The 24,266-nt window shown below is 46.7% G+C and overlaps 1 protein-coding gene across 6 annotated transcripts in view; it reads right to left on the bottom strand.

Moving 5' to 3' along the window:
- Positions 1–24,266, bottom strand: part of TSPAN4 (tetraspanin 4) — a 2,988,612-nt gene that overhangs the window by 781,837 nt on the left and 2,182,509 nt on the right. For 5 of the 6 annotated variants that reach the window (XM_078682789.1, XM_078682790.1, XM_078682791.1 and 2 more), the window contains one exon: positions 17,738–17,817. In XM_078682789.1, coding sequence (XP_078538915.1) covers positions 17,738–17,800 — 63 coding nt within the window. In that variant the 5' untranslated portion in view covers positions 17,801–17,817. Of the gene's footprint in view, positions 1–17,737; positions 18,584–24,266 lie in introns of those variants that run through there. The other variant, XM_078682788.1, reaches the window with a different exon arrangement.

Raw genomic sequence — 24,266 nt, forward strand, 5'->3', positions numbered from 1 at the left:
ATGTGTATGCAAAGAACTGAGAGGGCTACAGCATTAAATAACAGCATGGAACACAAGCTCAGCTAACTGCAAGATGTCTGAAATGTTTGAAGGACATCTATAAAGTTATGTGCATGTCAGCCCCCAACCCCTAAACATTTAGGGGTCCATTAGGATGGCGGGCATCCTATCGGACTAAGGGACCACCCGCCATAAGGGCGGTGATCCCGGGAGGGGGATTAGGATGCACCCGCCACAGTGGCGGGCGCATCATGCATGTGTACAATTGTGGCGGGCGGTGCTCTCAGCACTGCCCGCCACAATGGTAAACATGCATAAATGCATTCACATTTACAAAGCGGCAGGCACCGTGCGGTGCCAGACGCTTTGTAAATGTGAATGCTGGGGGGAACCACAGGTTCCCCCTGTGTGCACCCCCCCTGTACTTCACTTCGGGTGCCTGCAGGGGGCCCCCGAAGTGAAGACCGCATGCCTCCGCCACGGAAAGGCATCCGTTTTAGGCCATCCTAATGTGGCTGGCGGTGTCTAATAGACACCGCCACTATGTTAGGCCTTTTCCGCCCTGGCCGCAAGGCGACCGCGGCGGAAAAGCGGCGGACGGTCTTTCTGTCCGCCGCGGCCAACCATGCCATCATAATATGGCGGGGGTGTTTTGAGTCAGGATGGCGGGGGGATTGCCCCCGCCAGGCCGGCGGTGGCTACCGCCTGCCTGGCGGTGGCAATCCGCCCGCCATCCTAATGGACCCCTTAGAGTTCTCAGTTTGGACACTCTGCACCTTTTTAGATCCTTACATTTTAATAACATTTAGTCTGTTGGTTGGATGGTCGGCTGATGGAAAACAGAGGGGAAGGACTAATGTAATAACTCCAGCCTGCACAATGCATTTTACACCAGCAGAATACGAAGAGTTACCAACTGTTTCTTTGTATACTGAATTAGTTTGGTTTATAGGCAGCATTTATTATGTCTCGATTTAAGAATGAAGTGGGGGACTATTTTGTATAATTTTGCACATTTTGCACATTGAAACATCTTTATATCGAGTTTTTTCTGTTTAAGATAAGAATGGCGCCAGCATGATTTTACTGCACAGCACTTTACGTCATTCATGAAAGAAATATGAGTTTCCTGCTCATTTGGTACATTGCACCAATCATGCGATGATGCACTTGCTAGGCATTAATCTAGGAGGGAAGCTGGCACTACAAAGTTTGGAACCACCTTGCTTATTGAGCTCTTTGAAACAAATTTTATATTCAGCAGCTTATGTTTATTGCTTCAACATAAGAGTGATGTCTGGGTGAACCCTTCTATTTTTAGCAATAGGCACTTTATAATTTTTAAGAATGAAGTTGGAGTATTATCTTGCTCACTTGCACACTATACTTATTTCTAATACAAATTCAATTTGCCTCAGAGGTATCCTGATCACACTCTAATGTATCAATGCAAGAATGTCAGTTTCATTGTTTAGTTACTGTGCTATTTCGTTTTTAGTTTAAGTATATCAATCTGACTTGTATGAGTTAACAAACTAATGGTTAATGAAGTGTCGTTTAACCATTTTCTGTTGTATCTATTGATTCTGGAATGTGTTTTTAATATTCTTATGGATTTAATTATCTAAACAATAAAATGTACATTACCTTCATCACCATCATCATGTTGCCCTATGATACAACTTTCTGAATTCATATCTAGGTAACACTAAGACTCTATATATTTGGTGAAGCATGTATTAAAGATGCATGATTTTAAATAACAAGACCTCTGGCGAGATTTTAAACATTAATCATTGTGATAACCGGTGTTCACATCACATCCTAAGTAAGATCTGAATACTCAACCACAGATTCAGGGAAGCTTAGAGAGTATGGCTAACTACCTCAGATTTAGTTTTAATAATCCAGAGCTAGTTGAGGAAACAGGTAGTTTCACCTTTAATAACGTGCTAAGCAAATAACACAGGATACGAAGACAGAACCAGACACCAGAACATCAATGGGTGGAGCAAATCTGCATTGGACAACGATAGATAAAGCAAGCATAAATGCAAGGATTCCTCCCATCACGTTTTGTAAGGCCCAAAGTCCCCAAGGGTATGTTCGGGTGTGGGTCCTGTGCTACTGGAACCAAGCTGCACCCGGCTGAAGAGACCCAAATAGACTAAAAATGGTCTTGGTTTGCTTTTGTTCTGGTCCAGAGGGTGCCTGGCTTGGCAGTTTGGGCTGGGCTGTTTCTACTGGAGCGGGACCAAATCTGACTTGCATATGGCTGGGTCTAATCTGAGGTTGGCAAAAAATGATGGGTTGGAATTCTTCCCTGAGTGATTGCTAGGGGATAAACTATTTGCAAGCATTCCCCCCATCACCTTTTGTGTGTTTGACAGACAGAAAATGGCACTCATGGGATTTAGTTTAGAGTGATGTATGACACTGGCAGCCAATCAGATCTTTGCAGCAACATGGTTCTTCCTGCTGGGTGCTCTGTGAATGTCCATTGAACAGCTGTGAGGAATTGTATTGGGTCCCAATGCATTTAGATGTTACTATAGCAACTGTTTTTTTTAACAATGGTGTGCTGGGACCACAATACAGGTTTACTAAAATTGATTCCTTAAGTACTCTACTTTAGCACGTGACTCTCTCAAGGTTGAGCAGTCCAATGTGTACTCAAATAGCTGGAGGAGGTTAGACACTTATAATACAATCAACACAGTGAAACGATTCAATAAGGCTTGTCAGTTATTTACTTTTGAAAAGAACAGATTTTAAAGAACAAAGCAAGTAAATACTATTCACAAGATAAAGGTAATCACCGAAAACATGAAGTCTCTATCACATTCCTAGCCAGAGATTGGACCTCAAACAACAACTCTGCACCTCAGCACTAGGCACAATAATTACTCTTTAAAGGAGGGCTCTGCCCAATGTTATCCACTGGGAGGTGTTCAAAGGGACCACTGCTTTATGCCATTGTGCAACAGAGCCAAAACTAAGGATCATTGTGAAAGGATGAACACTGACAGACAGTAGCCAAAGCACAGTCCTGCAAATATACACTTCAAATGCGGACGTTCACAATGTTGCACTTCAAAGTGGAGTATTGGTTTCTGTAATTGCTTTGTAGTCATTTTATTTTGGTAACTGGTAGTAAATGTTTTAAGAGGCTTTGATTCACTGGCTACAAAACCCTAACTAGACCCTAAGGACTATCCGTAGACCCACCACTCATAGATCAAAGTACCCACCTCAAGTCTGGCAAACAAAATTATCTTTTTGCGTGTCTTTTGGTAGTAGGAAGCCCCTGGCATGGGCATACGTCACTGGAATCCAAATGCCAAGAAGTCACTGAACTATGCACTGTGTACAACGGCTGCTACGTGTGCCTGGACATGCTGAATACCCCTGTTCAGGTGATAGTCAGTTTCATTGTCTGCATCTTGCAGTTAACATTTACTGGTGGTGGTGGTGGCACCCACACGTCTGTGGGCACCTATGCACCAACCTGTGGTGGTAAAACAAAGCTATACACTTGGTTGGCACTGAGGTCTTGACTGGGGAATTCGATGACTATATCTCTGAAACTGCTTAGGCATCTCCCTTTGGACCTCCTTTTCTCAGCCACTGAGAGAGGTAAAAAAGGCTTCCTGAAGTTTAGAAAAAGTCTATAGGCTAACCTATTCCCCTGCCTATGTCCCACTCTCTGCTGACCCACAGCTTGTCAATGAACTCCTTCGGTCAGTCGGAGGCCTAAGATTGGTTGATAGTTGCTCATTCCTCATCTTTCTGGGTCATTAATATTTATCTAGTTCTTCCTTTGTAGGAATCACTTCTCTCCCAGCCACACAGACAAACGAATTTGGGGAAAGGGGCAGGTGATCATCTCTGTGTAGGCTCCTAGGATCATGGGCAGTCTTGCACAAACCCACCCAGCATCCTGTCTATTCATACACAAGTGAAGTCCACTGGAGTCTCCCGGGTTCCACCATTCTCCCTGCTGGGCACCCAGAAACTACACACAGGCACCCATGTGTAAGCTCCCTCAATGCATGTCCCAGACCTGCTGGAGGCACAAGAACCCCAGCCGGGGAGACTGCATATACTTTACACAGGGAGCTGAATTCTGTGGTGCAGGTAAAAAGGGCTGCTCCCCAGACCTGCATCTACTGCTGGCATCATGGTCAGTCACTCACAGCCTGGGTAAAGGCTACAGCACTCACCTTTGACTAAAGGGGTGAACTTTGGCTCCGCGTCGACATCAGAGTCCCACTTTGACGAGTCGTACCATTGAAAAGGGAAAACCATGGGGGGCTTTCCTTATTTTTGAGGTCTGGGCGACACAACATCCTCAAGCCGTGCTGTGGACTGTAGTCCTAGGTCCCAGCAGAGGGACCTGGGACAACAGGTGCAACCGGGTGGCGGTGGAAGAAGAGGACGCAAATTTCTCTCCCTCAAGCAGAGGACGCCTCGTTCCCGCCCTGCACTCACCGGTCACCATCCGAAGTTTTGCCGCCACTTTTCAAGGAGCCGCATGAGAAATTGGGCCTCTCCAAAAGCAAACGCTTTCTGATTGGCCAGCACTTTCCCTCTGCCTTACACGAACCAAAATATTTCGTGAGATTTGACGGCTGCTTAAGGCTCTTATGGGAAATAATTAAATATAATGGGCAGTTGGAGCGAATAAAAGTAACTCAAGCACACCAAGATGCTGGCTCCAGAACTGTCTGCATGCGACTCAGGGGGCTGACGCTGGCAAGGAAATAACTCAAATAAAATGGTAAAACCCCATAGTGCTGCATTCTCTCCTTTTGCCTCGCAGTATCGAGTTCCTTTAAATATTCTGGGTGCGTTCCTAGGCGCGCTTGTCCTTATGCGAGCATGGAGCCCTGAATCAACATCACAGGCACAAACAGAAGATTTGTCTCTGTTCCCCAGCACAGCCTCCATTAACATGGACAGACACAGCGGCCTCATCTTTCTCAATTATTCTACCACAGACACTAAGGTTTTCTATTGTCTCTCTCCCTCATCCGACGGAATTCTCTCTTTCCCGCTCATTGGGCCTCATTTATGAGGCCGTGCGTCACTTTTATGCCGCCGGTGCAGCACTTTTTGTGACGCACCAGCAGCGTCAAAAATGTGCCTTGTTGCACCATATTTACAAAGTGACACATCTAGGTAGATGCGTCATTTTGTAAACCCCTGCGCTCCATTTTAACTACGCCAGGTATAATGTATGCAGGGGGCGTTCTGACGCAAGACAGGGTCATAGAAGTGACGCAGTGCAATCTATAAGATTTCACTGCGCCACTTCTAGGACACAAATGCGTCAATTTCTTACGCCTGCCTCACAGTAGGCGTAAGACTGATGCAGGCCCTTTCACATGGGCTTGCCCCATGTGAAAGGACAAATTGCTGGAGTTGCGTCACTTTTGTGACACACTCCAGCAATGCGTCACATTTGCACTATACAGATACGTCAGAAATACTGACGTATCTGTAACTCCTTGCGCCATGATGCGTCATACTGTATTTATGATGCATCATTGGTGTCGCTAGGAGGGCGCAGTGAAAAGTGACGCATCGCTGTTTTCACGCAGCGATGCGTCAATTTTCATAAAAGAGGCCCATTCTCTTTACGGCCCCTGTTGCGTCATTTCCCTTTTGCTGGGTGTCCCAGGGACAAACTGTCCCCTGGGAACCGCATTAGGAAAGGATATCTGTCTGCAGCACGTGTTCACATGCTCAAACACCAATACGGTTAGACCTCTTTTGGAGAAGTTTGAGTAGTGTAAATAAATAATGGTAAGTGTGCAGTAAGCCGATTTCCACACGATTGCACTATTTAAAGCACCACGAATGCAGCAATAGCACATCATTGAAAGCACTTGAAAATACCGTGTCCTTTCCTATTCTTAATTGAATGCTAATAGGATAGCCAGTTGTGGGGATAATATTGCCCAACCATGGTGCGAGTGAATATCTGATGATGGGATGAGCGTTGGTTCAGCAATGGCTCTGAGTTTTATGCAGGAGTGGAGGTCAGCCTCATGGTCCAGGGGGGGCGTTATCCCTACATCCTCGTCACAGTCAATTACTCGTGAGATGAATCCACCTTTTGACCGGACCAAAACCAGGAAGTAGGAGTGGACTTCCTCTAATCCCACCCATTTAGGGTGGGATACGACATGGCCTCTCCCCTTCCACTTCCTGCCATACCAAACCATCTGACGCCAGTAACCTCAAGGATGGAGGGAGGGCCGTATCGACTGTGACGAGGACTGTTGACTAAGGGTAATGATTAGTAGTAAGCAGTGCTTAATTTGAACCAGTGGTTTCCAGTGCTTGGCACCGGCACTTAATTGTCAGCACCGACACCTATGGCAGGCATCCCATTTACAGAGTAGCATAACCAAAGTTGTTTATACATTCAATATTCATTAAAAATTACTAATACCGGCCAAACAAGCCATTATAATAGCTTTGTTGGCCTGGAATAGTCTGAATGTTCACACTTGTAGGAGTGTGATGGTTTGTAGGTGTGTTTGTAATGTCATTGGCAGCGCTGGGAGGGGCAATGGGTGGGGCGAGCTGAAGTGGCTCCCTGACAAACGCCATGCCACTTATGTTTTTACAACTTAAGCACCGCAGTAAGTATCAGAGCATTAAAACATACTTACACTGGCAGTGCTTGTGAGGGGCGCACTGACAGCCTCTTATTTGGAGCGTGGTACACCCCCCACGTGGAGGGTGCATCCTACAACTGTACCACTGTACTACAACTGTACCACACCCCAGTTGAGCCTAAAAACACCCTGGCCTCCCCCATGCCTCCTTCCAAAAGACACCCTGGGACTGAGGTGCAGAATGGGTACCAACTCCTGGGTGGCACACATTCAGAGTGTCCCTTTACCTATGCACGTGCTTCAGCAGAACTATATCATAAGAAGGGGCAAGGTGAGACCGCCCTTTTTCACGTGGCTCTAGTATATGCAAAGAAAGGAGCGCCTTTTTTCAGTTCTGAGTTTTAATTTAATCTGAGTTTTAATTTAGTTCCCATGCAATTGCAATTAAAGAAGTGGAGGCACCACTAAACATAGCTCAATTTCTAAGGACAAAGTGCCACAGAAGTGCCAAAACAACCACCACCATTTGTTGAGCTTTCTGTTTACTTGGTCCAAGTAGCTAATTTCTCTGCTCTCTATTTCTGTCCTTTTCCACTAGAGACGCACACGTTAGGCCTCTCCCTGCCCTCTGTTTTTGTATCTTTCCCATTCTCTAACAGTACCCGACCTCTCCATTTTTGCAGCTCCAAGGTTGAGTAGCTCTTCCAATCCTGATTTTTTTTTCTTTTTGCATTCTGGGACATGTAGTCCTATTTTTTAATGGGATCTGGATGAGCTACTCACGCATTGAACTAGGAAGATTGTGAGTTCACTAGTAACAGCTAATATTTAAAGGTCTTTGAAACTTCATAAACGGTGATAAGGGCATGCTACATACTTTATTATTGTGTAATTGGTATTACTGTTATCAACCACACACACAAATCTTTCTTTTGAAGTGCACTTCTCTACTTCTATAGTTTTCTCATCCACGTCGAAGCTTTCTCTCATTTCGCTTTCACCAGCCCACCCCTCCACAAAATCAGCGATGCACCCCTCTCACCACTTCCTTCTGCGAGCACACAGCTTTCTGGTCTTTTCTCCCTTCCAAATCCCCTTCTCCATCAGAGCCCAGCAAATGGTCCTGTTGTTTTATTCTTTTGGTTTCTTAAAAGCTTGGCTCAGAGGGTGACTTTCAGTTGAGTGCAGGGAGGTAGGCACTGAACTGATCATGAGACCCTGACTCCGAGCCAGGTTGTCTACATATGAATTCGCATTGCGTTCCTGCAAACAGTGATGGGGTCGGTGCGATGGGCACTGACCCCACATCTACACGCTTGAGGCAAGCGGATCCAGGCATCTGGCAAGACGCAACCTATTCTGGGTGATCCAGGGATCAGAGGACAGCGCTGTCAATAACGCATGGAGAATGAGTGATGCATAGAAACATCTGAAATTATGCGCCACAGAAGTTACACAGGTGCTGCAGGAATTCCACCCAAGAGTCACTCTTACTCTGTCATGAGACATGGAATGTGCAGCGCGTGCAGTTCCAGAAATAGCTGCCCCCGCCAGGTGCCAATCACAGCAAGGCTACAACCTGAGTGAGTCACAATCACTTTGGAGGCTGTGAGGGCAATAGAAGACGCTGCATTAAATACTGCGGCTCAGGTGGGCATGGAACATGGTGTTGGCAGCACATTAGAGTCTTGAAGGTATAGATACATGGGATGATACACATGAAAACCCCACAGGGGCACTGTTTCCATCCATACACCTACAGGATCTCATCTCCTGCACACTTAGGCCCACGTTGACATTCCATGTGGTCAGGGATACCGCTGCGGTGTAACATGCGAGCGCAGTCTTACTACAGCGGCACTAATCCCGAACAAGGGGATACCTGCTCTCAGAATTACCTTGCGAGTTGTAACACGGGCATTATATCTCAGAAAATGGCCTCACCTGTCAGAGACCAGTAAATGCCTATTCGGCCAAAGACCTTGTGAGCTACAGTGGGTATCACAACAGGGACCACTCAGGACAGATCCCGCACAGACGTGGGCCTGTCATTCCAATACAAACTAGTCAACGCAGTGACGTAAATCAATGTGCCAATCTACAGGGCCCTTTTGTAGCAGCCTCAGATTAACATTTCACGTTTCCGAACAGCCTCTTTAGAGCTCAGCGCGGAGCTGTCCAGCGTGCTGATACAAAGACAGCCATTACAGCCAAACCCGAGTGTACAGGAAGGGGCGCGGGTCTTGCAAAGTGCTGTGGGCGTGAGCCACTTCGCTCTCAGAGTGATTGTGGCAGCCCCGCCGCCATTAACGCCCCTCGAAAAGTGCACGCGGCACCTGCTCGGTTCAACGAGGTCTGCAAAGCCATGCGGCTTTGTGCTCAAACAGTTCATGGTTCTGTGTCTGTCTGAACGGAATGATTGCAAATAAAGGCAATTTTTCTATTTGCAGAGGCGAAAGTCGAATCACAAATTAAATCTGAAATGCTGTATTGGCAAGAAACGCTTATAGCACCACCCAGCAATTCTGTGATGGCGCCCGCCTCAGCACACAAAAACAGATCGGCACATTCCAGCCCACAAGTCTACCCTCTCACTTTCCTCAACTTCATGCCGCGCAAGATATGTCACTCTGCTGCCATACTGGCCGAAAGGAAGACAAAATGATTCTAGCAGGAGAGCCCTATTGGCTTTTCTACGCACCCTTGCCACCGCAGATACTCAGGGTCAGCTCCTGGCTCGCGCCACCAGCGCATCCCTTCTAGAACTGTTACCACCTTTTCCAACATTCTCAAGACCTTGCACATCAAGTTGACCTTCAAGAATCTTAACCTCCATCCAACAGACAGGACCAGCACTCAACTAATCTCCCAGACCCATTGCCTGATAAAATGCTTGAAGGAACAGCCTTTAGTCTGACCTCCTCTTTCTTGCAAGGAAACAAGCACCTCTCTGTCACAAACTGGATTCCGACCTGGCAGAGGGACGGACTCTGCCCGAGCCCACTTTAGGATGATCAAAAGACCACCACGGACACAAATGGACTAGTGGTTCTTTCCCTACTGGACCTTTCAACCACCAATGATACCCTACACCGCCCAATACAGAGGCTGAACAAACTTAGCATTCAGGAAACAATTCTTGACTGGATTTCCTCTACAAAAGATTTCAGCATCATCTTGCTCCACCGTATTCTTCAACTCTTTTCCACACCACCATAAGCATCCGGCAAGGTTACATCATTTCCTCACTCCCCTCCAATGCGAACCCCAGCCCACTAAAAGACATCATCAAATCTTTCAATCTAACTTACTACACACCCATGTCCTGCTCAAGCAAAAAAAGCCTCCTGTGCCTAAACCAATGTCTCTCCACTATGGGCCAATGGATGGTACATGTGCACAACAACATCAAAGTCAACTCATCAAAAAGAGTAATGCTCACCTAAAGAAACTGAGTGAAGTACCACCTTTTGACGTCAGAAACCTGTGCCTTCACCTGACCAAACAAATCAACACAAGTAAGAAATCTAGGAGTGTTCATGGGCTTCAACCAGAAGTTTTTTTGTAATCATCTTTTTCTTCGGGATACACACGGCAACACCACACAACATAAGTATACATCTCATAGATACAATGTACAATTGTGTATCTCTCTTGTCGGCAATACAAGTGGCGTAAATCAAGTTAACAGAAGGGCTTTCTTCATCTTAGGATCCCTATGCCACATCTTCCCTCACCTAGGTATCCAACAGAGACTCCAAGTCACCGTTGCAATGGATTGGGTCAGTCACGTCTAGGCTTTAGGCCTATACCTTAGAGTGCCACTCTACCTACTATGAAGGTTGTAGAGAATCCAGACGGAAGCCACCAGACACCGGCAGCCTCTGTGCTTGGGGGACATCAGACCACAATGACAGTGCCTTGATTGGCTGCCAATGGTCCTGCACAGCACAGTCAAGGCCTTCGGGTTTGCTGCAGGCCTATCCTTGGCATCATGCCCACCTTATTCCAACTAAAACTTCAGTGATTCACCCAATAGAGCATGCTGCACTCAAGACTGACTCCACGCTCGAACGTCCCGCTCTTCAAGAAAATGCAAGGAGGGGGTCCTTCCTTCTCTGTTCAGGAAGCTCCAGAGCATCAGTCGGGATCACCTGGAATTCAGCAAGGCAGTAAATGCCTGTTTGATTCCAAGCACACCTTTCTTTCTCTTAGAGGAGGAGGATAACACTTTCAACTCTTTCTACCCACCCGACGCTTCCGAGGCACACAAGGCATATGTGCAGCTGTGTTAACATAGTTTGTGACTGTTGGCACCATAAAACTTAAGTTTGCCATACAGTCTATTCCTATCCAATCCCTCACTACACATATGCAGCACACCATCTAAAGATCTGCATCACAATATCTACCTATTCATTTGTTGGAAAAGGCAAGTGTACTTTGTGCAATCCAGTCTTGCCTACAGTTCTCCGCAGTATCCCATGCTTCAGCACAACAAAGGTCACAAACACTGGTTTGGAGCACCAGACCTCAAGGGTACCACCAAAACTCTTCCCACATGGGGCACCTACATCCTTGTAAACATTTCGCAACAAACAAAGTAACCTCCAACGTTAACATGTCAACTATATGCAAAAGGCAACTCTAGCTCTCTTCCACCTCTTCAACGGATGCCGAAGCACATGTCCAAAATCCAATACAACATGCTTGGAGCATTACTCGGAAACTCATACACAGCAACAACACCCTTCCCACATAGGCCACTCTATATCCGCACTCTACTAAATAAGTACATCAGATGGAGTAGCCAATTACTCATACTCATCCAGCCGGAAGCGATTTGAGGCCTCGTCATGAATATGAGCCGCTATGCTAGTGCAACAAAATGCATTTCACCAGGAAACCATGTTTGCAATTCCTAGCTTTCTTCCAATAGCCAGTGCACACTGCAAGTTACTAGAATGCTTTGAACTACAACTGGACAAATTAGAATAAAAAACAGGGTTAAATGGACTGTTGAAGGAATTCCTAGCACATGAAGCACGATGCTTGTGGTGGGGGATATAGATGTAAAACAATGTCTTAGTCCAAGAAATAAGTGATCACAATCTCCCCAGGTGTCTAGAGGAGGTCCATGTGCACGGAGTTGTGAGAACGCGGATATACATATAATGTCGCCCCTTTTCTGTATCGTAAAGTTATACCTATGCACCGGCATACATTAATTGATAAGACATTAGTGCCCTATCAGCACCCATAACCCTTGCTGTGGTACAAGACTGAACGCTCAGGTGATTTATTAATCTTCCAGAGCACTGAGCCCAACCCCTGCCATGCTCTACAGGTAACTGCAGGATTACCTGAAGCAACCCCTCCTTGGTACGGGAGCTGTCACTAAAGGACTCTACTGAAACCTCCAAGATCGGCCCATTGGTTATCAGGGCGATCACTAGATCACCGTACTTGGACCCTCAGGATTGCCTTCCATCCCTTGTGGTAAAACTGGTGCAATCACTGTGCATCTGAACCCGAAACCCAAGGCGCTACCATTCTAACCCCTGTTGAAGTACCAAAGTGGCCTCGATACAACTGTAGCAGAACCACCAGGACCGCCCGTCCATTCCAAGTACTGCACAGGAGGAGTGGTCACCATACCACCATACAAGATCAACGGGATCGCCCGACCTGCCAACGCTGTGGTGCAGAAACTCTTCCAAACCCAGTGTCCTAGGAACCCCTTTATTTCATTTAACCTCCGCTCGGGTGCAAGAATGATACTATACCACTGTACCTGAATCTACAGGATGGACATATCCAGTTTTTGCTGTGGTACATTAATGCCACAGTAATGGCCTCTGATCCCTGGATCACATCTAACCGCTGGTGGTGAGCAGGGGCGATCTCTATACTAGAACTTACAGACATACCATATGCTGAGGTGCAGGAACAGCTAGGTTAATGCTGGGATCCTGTCTGACCTCTAACATCTGCAGGGGGAAAGGGTGACCTCTGTGCCACTGGAATAGAACGCGCAGACTTGCTACATGCAAGCACCGCTGTGGTGCAGGAACCACTGGTCTATCAATGCATTCTGACGCCTGTGGCAGATCTTACCTCTGCAGGGCTCACGGGAGATCTCTGTACCACTGCACTGGGACCTACAGACTTGCCATGGCCAAGCACTGCTGTGGTGCAGGAACCACTGGTATATCAATGCATTCTGACGCCTGTAGCAGATCTTACCTCTGCAGGGCTCACGGGAGAGCTCTGTACCACTGTACTGGGACCTACAGACTTGCCATGTCCAAGCACAGCTGTGGTGCAGGAAACACTGGTCTATCAATGCATTCTGACGCCTGTAGCAGATCTTACCTCTGCAGGGCTCACGGGAGAGCTCTGTACCACTGTACTGGGACCTACAGACTTGCCATGTCCAAGCACAGCTGTGGTGCAGGAAACACTGGTCTATCAATGCATTCTGACGCCTGTGGCAGATCTTACCTCTGCAGGGCTCACGGGAGATCTCTGTACCACTGTACTGGGACCTACAGACTTGCCATGTCCAAGCACAGCTGTGGTGCAGGAACCACTGGTCTATCAATGCATTCTGACGCCTGTAGCAGATCTTACCTCTGCAGGGCTCACGGGAGAGCTCTGTACCACTGCACTGGGACCTACAGACTTGCCATGGCCAAGCACTGCTGTGGTGCAGGAACCACTGGTATATTAATGTTCTATGATCGCTGGATCAGGGCTGTCCTCTGCTGGGGGAAAGGCAAACCCTGCGTTAATGTTCGGAAGGTCCTAGCAGAAGAGTCACCGAGGATCCTATCTGGACACGTGGACACTACACACGTCCCTGCCACATGATACTGTCAATCAATTCAATTCAATTCAAAATAACTTTATTTCGGCCAGTTTGACCATAAAAGCACAGATTAAATAGCACACATTTCATTTACTTTAAAATCAATATAAAAAAAGACAAGTACATACAATCATGGAAATTGGGTAAAAGCATAGCAAGTTTTGGCCTAAAACAGTATAAAATACAGTACAATCTATGGTAGCAGCTGAATGGTGGGGGGTTCACTTCATATGAGTCACTGTAACGATCAGAAATAGGGAGTGATAATGGTGATTATAAAGTGCTGTGCTAAACATACAAACAATTTACCAGGCAAGATTTACGAATCAAATTTTTGTCAATCTTTGAACCACACAGGCAATGGAGAAGCCACGAGAGAAACTCGGAGGGTTTATGCACCTGCTGCAGAGACGAGCCTGTCAGTGGTTTGAAGCGCAGCGAGACTCACTCATCCATACTCCTGGTACTCTCTCTGCCTTGCCTTTAAGAGTGCGGAACCCACTGCATTTTATTGTGTGATCTATTTCAATATCGAAAGAGATTATGGTGGGATAAGTGCCTGGGGTAGGGGTGATTAAAAAATGGAGTCTACCTTCCGGTGCTGCAGAAACACTTAAGACACAACTATAGGCTCCAACACAAGCAGCAATGCAATCGCCTGGGTATTCAAGGTAAAAAGCTTGGTGTTCTATCGATTTCTTTTTAAAAGAGGTCCATTTATTACAGATGAAAATAAAAAAAAGTTATGGGTAGGTTGCTGAAAGTAATATTAGTCAGTGATAAATTACTCTGTACCTCAATCCAGTCAGTTTTCTTACAGGCGGCTGTTTTATTGTGAATAAAAGTTCGCACAGTTATTACTATCGTAAACACAGATTGCAGCGGTGCTCAAATGAAGCACATACCCTTGAGACCTACCAGGATGTGTGCTTATAGTAATCCAATGATCTTCAAACTTTTTTTATGCCACATTCTCTTTGCATAAAATAATCTAACTATGCCTCCCCCAAAATACTAAATACTGCAAACAAGATATAATTTCAATGGAGCAGGATGGTACCCCCTCATAAATACAGTCAAAACTGATATTCAACAGTCTTTTTCATAGCTTTTCCTTTTGGTGTCATCATATCATCAGAGTAAATACATACAGTGTAAAATATAGCCATCAAACACAGCATTTCAAGTAGGAATGTGAGTGCCGGAAATGTTCCCTGTCTGTACAGGCACCCCAGATTTTCCCCACCTGTATTTGAATCCATATTGTTGGCATTGGGACTCTGTGTGCTTTACCAGTGTGCTTTTTCCTTTAACCATGGCAACTTGGCATACACGTGATTGGCTCATTTAATGTACTTGTAAGTTCCTAGTAGATGGTACTGCCTGTGCCAAGGGCCAGTAAATGCGGTGCTACTAGTGAACTGCAGCACCCATTGTCCCACCGACTAAAACAGCTCCATAAAACAAGTCTCAGGCCTGTCTGCAGTGCAGTTTTAAACTGCCATTTTGTTTTGGCATAATACACCTTTTGCTATGCCAAAACATTACATTTGAATACTTATAAGTCAACCATAACATAGGCCCTAAATGCTCACAGGCAAGGTGCTTAATATTTAAGAAGAAAGCATTAAACTTGTAATGTTTTATGTGGTTTGGCAGTGAAAAAAACTCCATAGTCGTTTTTTTTTTTACTGTAGCAAGACTAGCCTCCCATAAACTAACACTGGTTTATCTTATTACATTTGTTAAGTGATTCATTCAGTTTGGGAGCAGCTAGAGAAATTCTTCTTCCACTAATTCTACTTGTATTTTAAAATCATCTTTAGTGGCACTATTGGATATTAAAGTGTTATTTTGGAAATGCCATGTTTAGAAAGTTGGCATTTCCCCACCTGGGGTCTATCTGCGAATGACGAGATGGCAGGTGTTGCACAGGTTGTGAGGCCACTTGGCAGCGCCGAACATACTTAGCATTCCCAACAACGCCCTTTAAAAATACACCTATATGTGATGGCCAAAATATATTGGCAGATCTTTCACCCTAAAATGTATCGAGTGTGAACAGTGTGAGTATGTTTCTGAATTAAGGCGCTGAGGCACTCTGTGTTGTGTGGAGGAGCCCACAATCAGGACACGGGTACAAAAGACATAAAGATGCCACATTACAGAGCGGCTCCTGGCTGTTCACTTTTCTTCTAGTAGAAGCACTCTACAGTTTTTGCGCATAAAGTTAGTTTGCTTTCTCCTGGAACAGATTGACCCTCCAAGCTAGAGTCTGAGACCCACTTGGCACTCCTTTGTTCCTCTACCTACATATCCCCTCCCCAAGCCTGCCCCCGGCCAGGGGTCAGCCCCACAGTATGAAGGCCACTGTATGAAGCACTGTATTTACCCCCTTCCCCCTGAGTACAACCACCCCTCCCCCATCCTGCTCTTCATATTGCCTGGGTGCAGGGAAGTTTAATACAGGGGAGTCTCACTCCACACCCCAAGTAAAGCTTTCAGTGGAACCCATAACCCTGTCCTCTACAATGCCATAAAGCGCTGGAGGATTAAATGCGGTTAGCAATACTACGTGAATACGCCTATCATAGCACAGAACTGCATAGCACAGCATAGCACAGAATAGCAAAAGCAAAAAAACTGCACCAGGAAGCAGACATACACGCATGGCCCCTGGCTTCTGATTCAGACCTGTATTGTCAGCCCAGACGTGCCACCAGGGCCGGCTTTAGCGCTGTTGGCGCCTGGTGTGACAACGTTTTCATCGAGCAAAAATGCCCCTCATCTCTCCATAACTCCTCTCTAACATACATTTAATTTGTGGTAAAGGATGGCTTTACTAATCCAATCAGCTATTCACATAAAATACAGATCTGTTCTTTGCAGCAGGCATATTAACCCTCTGTGCTACTTTGTGGCGAGTCAAAACTGCCACTAGACAAAGATGTGATCTCTCTCTCTCTAGCATGAACACTAATCACAAGAGTTATCTTCACATTTGTATTGCTGCCTGGAAGCTGGACGCACAAGGAACTCTGCATCAGGCATTTTTGAATAAAAGTTATTGCCAAACACAGCGCCCCCCTTCCAGGTCAGCGCCCAGTGCTGGGCCCTAAAGCCAGCGCCGTGTCCCCCTGTCTAAGAGGACAGCCGGGCACCACTTTCTACATGTGACACCCCCGGTTCAACAGGGTGCTGGGTGGACGTCAGGGGGCAGGGGAGGGAGAGCGGGTTCAATCTCACGACACCTTCTACACATTTGGAACTGGGGTGCTAAGAAGCAACGACTTCATGTTAAAAACAAAACCAAGTTTCACACAAACCAATCAGCAATGGCGGAACAGCACTGAGTATGTAAACAGCTTCTACTCATCCCACGCGGGCCTATCAACCTTTCATCCTCCAGGGGCGAAGAAAGGATTGCTACTGGTGCAGCGATGCTAAAAGATGCAGCTGTAGCGCTTGGAGCCCCTGGAGGGAGTTCAAGTGTTTCATGACAATCAGAGTGATAGAACTGACCCTCTTGGACCTACGTTGGACACCTCTGTGCGAGACTAATATTTGTTTATTATGCGCACCTGCTCGCATACAAGTTACAATAGTAGCTTCAACAAACCTAGACACATTCAATTGAGCAAAGAGACGTTCTGCCAAGGCGGACTTTTCAAAGTCACATATACTTCTGAGGGCAGGCTCAGCGCGCGCGAGAGGCAGCAGGGTATCCAAACGGCATATTACTTTCTTCATAAACGCTTGCTTCTGGGCAACATTTCTTATGCAACAAAGTGCAACAAACATATAATCATTGGATATAACAAACAAATACAACAAAGCACGGCCTCGGTAAAAACTCTGGGGCAGATTCACAAGACCGTTGCGACACTTTTGCGTCATTTTTTCAAGGTTAAAAGTGGCGCAAAAGTGGCGCAGGGGGCTTGTAAATCTGCTCCTCTGTCTGACCGACCTCAAGCTGCGTAGGGCCCGTGAGCAGCTCATGCAACCCTGGGTCCACCTGTGCATACTGGTACCCCAACCCCTCCGTTTATTGTAGTAATAATTAGGAAACGACTAAAGTCCATCTTTTCAGAAGCAAACAACCAGCCTATGTGAGCTGCTCACTCCTGGGCCCCTCGAGGTCTGAGGAACAGTTTGACAGGGGCGCACGACGGGCCCAACACAAGAGGCGCGGCTGCAGCGCACACCAGAAAAGCGCGGGAAAGAGACGTGTACTCACCCAGAAGAGCAGGTTGAAGGTGAACATGAGGTACTTGATGCACTGGAGGCAGTTGCGCGCCATGCTGCACCGCTTCAGCTCTAGGAGAAAGATAAAGGAGAGGTCCAGGTAAAACACCACGTACTTGTTTCCCTTGGGAGAGGTGTACTTGGCCTTGGTGGCCTTCGGGCCGGGGTTGGTGTGGAAGCCGAAGAAGGAGCTGCCGGTGGCGCCGTACATGCTACTGTAGCGCCGGAACGCCCCGCCCCCCTGGGGGAACGAGAAGTCTTTGCTGTCCAGCGACGGACTGCGGTGGTATGTGGACTCGTCGGTGCTGGAGCGGCGCATGGCGGAGGCGGCGGCAGTGGGGGCGACCCCGGCACTTCCCCTCACCCCCTACTGCCCCTCACTCAGCGCCCTGAGACCGAACATGCCCCAGTCAATCCGCACAGCCACTCTCAGGTCAGCGCAGTGGGTTAGTGCACCTGCAGCAGAGATCCGTGTGCAAGCTAGAGTTCAACAGCCTTTCATCCTTCCGCGGTGGATAAGATGAACCCCACAGAGCGGGATGAGAGGAACATGTTGTTACAGCGCCTTGATGCGGGCTTCTCTGCAGCTACAAACGCAGCCGGTTATTGCTATCTATCCACCGCGTGCTGCTGCTTAAGGGGGTCAGCGGAGCCCCCGGTCCCAAGAGCCCGGCGGGGATGAGTGAAGGAGTAGCCGTGCCCCTCTGCAGGGTTCTTCTCCTCATTTTCCTCTCCTCCCCAGCAGGACGGGAGCACCTGCCACCTGCCCTCCCTGCGCGATGCCCTGGGCTCGGGTCCTCATTGCTGGGCACCCCGGACGCTCCCTGCTCCTACGGCCTCCTCTCCCCTCCCGTCACACACACAGGTCTCTCCTGTGGCACATGCATGCATCCGATGGGATGGAGAGCTGGTGCATGTCATTACTGCCTGCTCAGCACTCTCCCAGCTCGCGCTGCGCTCCCCTCCCCGCCCCCACATCCAATCACACGCGCCCTGCCGCAGCATCCTCCCCTCCCCTCCGCTGCCGGACCCACGCACTCTGCGCGGCTTCTCCGGAGACAGGCAACTCTCGCCAGCCAAGCGCAGCCCATGTGGTACCCGGCGCCGCCGAGGAGGCAGGGGCTGGAGGGATGAAGGACACTGCAGTCCCGGCCTGCCCTTGCACCAGCACCCCTCCCTCCCCCTGCCACTGGAGGTTACCCTGGCGGGCGCGCCCTGCCCGCGCCCTGCTCGCATCAGCACCCTGCCTGCAAGGGGGGACACACTCGTGAGCACATAGGGACACCCTGTCTGCAAGGGGACACACTCGTGAGCACACAGAGGCACCCTGTCTGCAAGGGGACACATTCGTGAGCACATAGGGACACCCTGTCTGCAAGGGGACACACTCGTGAGCACACAGAGGCACCCTGTCTGCAAGGGGACACATTCGTGAGCACATAGGGACACCCTGTCTGCAAGGGGACACACTCGTGAGCACACAGAGGCACCCTGTCTGCAAGGGGACACATTCGTGAGCACATAGGGACACCCTGTCTGCAAGGGGACACACTCGTGAGCACACAGAGGCACCCTGTCTGCAAGGGGACACATTCGTGAGCACATAGGGACACCCTGTCTGCAAGGGGACACACGTGAGCTCATAGGGACACCCTGTCTGCCTGCCCCCGCTGTGCACTCGGAGACACTTCTTTGCACCGTGAGGTGTGCAACCTAATATATGCATTCTGCGCCTCGAAGCCTTTCACTGTAAGCAGAAGTGACACACAGACACACACCTCTAAATGTGTGTGCACCCGTGTGTTGCAAGCGTGCGCCACACGGCACAGAAATGGAAACATGTATACATTACGAGGGGTCACATTTCCATCCCTGTCCCACAACGTCACGTAGTTTGTATATAGCGCGCTGCAGGCTTATGTGTCTATGTGTTGCAGAAGAGCCCCAAGTGCCACAACATTTCTCACTGTGAACAGTAACACCCGTACTTTAATGTATTTCGTAGCCCATACCTTGCATTACCTTTCAGTGTATACAGACGCCTACACACCAGGGTGCTACAGACGTACCGCGTGTACAGAGACAACCATACATTTGTATATGTTATAGACGCAGCACGTGCCTCATAACTCCACACTGTGTACAGAACTACGGCATATTTGTATATATGTCCAGGATGCCCCTAAGCCTCACTTATCCTTTAGTGTGCCGAGGCGCGCCCATACATTCCTGTGTTATAGATGCCCCCCCCCCCCGGCCCCCCCTCCCCCCCCCCGGCCCCCCCTCCCATGTGCCTCAGCGGCTGCCACTGTGTACAGCGATAGCTATCAATGCTTGTTTATGTGTTAAAGAAACTCCCCGCGTGTCTCACATTCTATCAGCGTGTACTGACATATGTACGTTTCTATATGTTAAAGCTGCAGCCAATGTGCCTCATAGCCTGTATGCAATCCTAATGTAGCACAGTGAGCTATGAACTGGAATGAAAGATCTGCATGGAAACTGCACGGTATAGGTTAGAACGCTATGATTTTTCCACAGTCCCTAATAATCCTAATGTTGCAAAAAAGGGTTTGTTTGGGTATAAATATATTCGTATTAGTAAAGCCAACTCCAACCAATGGGATACTTTTCAATCCTGAGCTTGTCCTTCTGCAGACAAAGCACTCTTAAATTACAAGGCATAACCGTATGGATGCAACTGACTCCTACACCTTGAAGTCCACTCTGTCTTATGTAACATTTCCTGTACACTGATTTCCACACGTATGATTCATTGTCTCTGCATAATTAGTGTGTGATGTAAAGTGCTCTGGCACCCTACACTGGTATGTGTAGCGCTATAAAAAATGAATTAGATGTGAGAGAGGTGCTATGGAGAGATGAGGGGCACTGTTGGAGGGTGGCAGTGAAGGTGTCACACTTCGCACCACCAATGCTAAAACCGTCCCTGAATACAAACAAAACAGGCCATGGACAATAACATCACCCACTTTGCCTGAAGGCTAACAGGAACCGATTCAGTCTCCACTTGCTGTGCTTGTCAGGAAAGCTGCAAGTACACGATTAGAATAGCAGGCTCTGCTATTTTATTGAACATAAAGCCTTATTGTTCGAACTGGTATGCGGGTGTGCATCATCTCGGAAACTCAAATTAGGCTTTCCTTTTAAGTCTAATATTAGCTTAGTGAATAGAAGAATGAGGGTCAGATTGCTAAGAAGTTAAACTGCAAATATGTTGGAATGTTTTCTGTTGTTTACAATTGTAGTAAACAGTGCAGCTAACCTTCTTAAAGCTACCATTTGGTTTATCTTTATTATAGCAACAATCCACATCCTAAACACTAGGAGGGATTTTTAGTTTAAAAAAGACATCTCTGAAATGCATCCATTGTTTCCACATGTACTTGGGAGAACTCTTCCTTAAATAAAGAGGGTTTTGAGTTCTATTAACTAGTCCTGTGATTTTTTCATTGGATTGATCATTACTTAAAACACATCTCACTGAAATATTGGTCAATTGGTTGTGAGTTGGTTGCAGTCCAACAGGTTTTCTGTCTCGTGTTGGCACATTGACTAAGTTCTTAGTGCCAGGGGAACTAGAAAACCACATTTTGGACCATGTATTAGAGAATGATTGAGAAAACATATCATGCTCCTACTTTTCTATACGTTATAGATACACCCTGTGTATCTAAGAGCCTGTTTCTGTGTACAAAGACGCACACCCCTTACTGTGTACCAAGATAAGCACCATCTATGTCTATAAGTTCCAGATGGGAAACAACCTTTACAACGCAGTCATTACATCGCAACATCCTTTACATCGCATTACATTGCATGTTACTACAACGCAGGCATTATATCGCAAGTCATTACATTGCATACCATTACAACGCATAGTACCCCTACACTATCCAACACTTACCCTACTGTTACACTCACTGGAATTAGAATAGTAATTTGTACCCCTACACTATCCAACACTTACCCTACTGTTGCACTCACTGGAGTTAGAATAGTAATTATTACCCCTATACTATCCAACACTTAAATTAAATGCGATGTAATGGTATGCTTTGTAATGGTATGTGTTGTAAAGGTATAATGCGATGTAATGGAATGCATTGTAAAGGTAGTTTCTGAAAATGCGATGTAATGGCATGCAATGAAAAAGAATGCATTGTAAAGGATGTTGCGATGTAAAAACTGCGTTGTAAAGGCATGCATTGTAAATGTATGCGTTGTAACATCATACATTTGTTCCAGATGCATCATAAGTGCCTCATAACCAGTCACTGGGTATAGACACACCCATACAAGTCTATAGGCCACAGATGCACTCCATGTCTCTAATAGCCTGCCACTGTGTACAGACACACCCATATCTTTCTATTTCGTAGAGATACACCCTGTGCGTCTAATAACCTATTACTGTATGGCGAGATAAGTCCCATCTATGTCTGTATGCTTCATACAGACATATGTGCATAGCCGCTGTGTGATGAGATGCACGCACATACATGTCTATATGCCCCATATGTACCCAATGGCAGAAAAGGTTTCATGGTGTATAGAGAAAGCTATATTCATACATTTCACTACGTAATGAATTCCACAGTTTATTTTACAATTTATTTATTTATTGTTTCAGCTAACAGCCTTACATTATTTTTAAAACTGTGCACAACTCAATAAAAACGTGAGCACAGCAATCTATCAATACATTCATTGGAAAAATAAAATACAGGTACGGTTCTGTGGTGCGCGGTCAATCTGGCAATTGTTGACTAGACTCGTGTCAGTTTCGGAAGATCCTTAAAACAGATGGACTCATATAATGCTGCAAGCAGTTTGCTTGTAACAGCCACTAAAGTGAAGATCAAATTCTCTGAGAAAGGTCTTAAGCCTCGTTTCATGTGGCCTTAGGGAAAGCAAACAATTCTGTGTACTTCTGCATTTATTTAGCTGGGCAGCTGGCTCAGTGATAGAGGCTCACTCTGTGTCCTGTCGGCCTCAGTGAAGAAGAAATGTTGCTCTTTATCTCTCGCCCTCTCAGTAGAATGCACAGTCCTTCATCTGCCCCCCTTCGCCAAGCTACAAGAGCAAAGGTGCATTCCACCCTGGCTTACAGGTTGGAACCTGCTTGGATCTCTAGCAGTGTAAAACCAACAAAATGTTTGTTCGCCTTCATGAACTAGCAAAGCTCAGGTGAGACTGGAGTTTGACCCAGGTCAGTAAATGTTGGTGGTAAGAGCCCCCCTGTTTCAAATGGTGTCATCGTCTCAGAAGTGCTAGGGAAGAGATAGTGGGATATGTCATTTAGGGGGCGATTGCCCACAGGCTGCACACCCCTTGCTTGATACAGCAGCCTGATTGGGATGAATTCTTATTAAATTGACTTAATTCCATGCAGTCCCAATCCTTGTAGATCTCAGGGCTTCCTTACTCTGCATTTAAAAGCTCAGTGACCAAACAACATTATTATCAAAATGTATGGACTACTAGAAGTAGCACACATGGTATGTATAGAATTCCTGCCTTAATCTTCCAAAACCAGAGTACTCTCACCAAAAGGATACAACAAACAAAAATTTGGCTACGACTCACGTTGATTCCTATCATCGAGGTTCAAGGCACATGATCCGCATTTGGGAACAGCATAAGGCTTGTCAATATGGGACGTAGTCATTACAACTTCCATTCAGCTCTTGTCCACATTTAGGTACCGAGCACAGGAACTAGTGATGGTCTATGTTGGCAACACATTGTTTGGAACCGGCAAAGACATTTGCAGATGGAGCATATCTGCTCTCTTCTTGTGATGGCACACTGTGTGCAGCCTTGCGCCAAGGAAGGCACCAGTGCACCATAGTGCAAGGATACCTGTGTTACAGGCAGGGTTGTTTTATGTGCAGGAAGAGGCACCTTCCTGCACAAAAACAATCCTAAGAGGCATTTTCCTCATTGTATGTACACACGTGGAATGAGGAAATAACAAGGAGAAATAAAGATATGTCTCGCTAGAGAAAGAGTGGGATTTTGACATATTCCCAGATGTACAATTCTTTGTAAATCTGGAATGTGCCAAAAGGCATGGGTGGATGCATGCAAATGCCCATACTCCACCCATGAAACGCCTCCCAAATTGAAATGTAATGTAACGTAGCACAAGCAGCTGCCTTGCGTTGCATTTCTTTACAACGTTACGCAAGGCCACACAAATCAGGCCTTGCGTGGCTTTGTAAATATTACTGACGCCTTTGCATTGTCCTTGTGTTGGCTGGCATGATGCAAGAACAACTCAAAGGCATCAAAAATAGGGGCCTAGTTTTGATTTCTTTTTATTCTTTGATGATTTTAATTTAGATTTTGTTGCTACATGGTTTTGATTATGCTTTTACATTTAGATTTCACGATAATGACCTCTCATTCAAGTTCAAGAGTAAGTCAGGGGTATGACACTACTACTGGAATTATGAGAATGGTGGTCTCTGGCACACATTTCAGTGAAAGGGTAG

Source organism: Lissotriton helveticus, chromosome 3_1, assembly GCF_964261635.1.
Source record: "Lissotriton helveticus chromosome 3_1, aLisHel1.1, whole genome shotgun sequence".
NCBI lineage: Eukaryota > Metazoa > Chordata > Amphibia > Caudata > Salamandridae > Lissotriton > Lissotriton helveticus.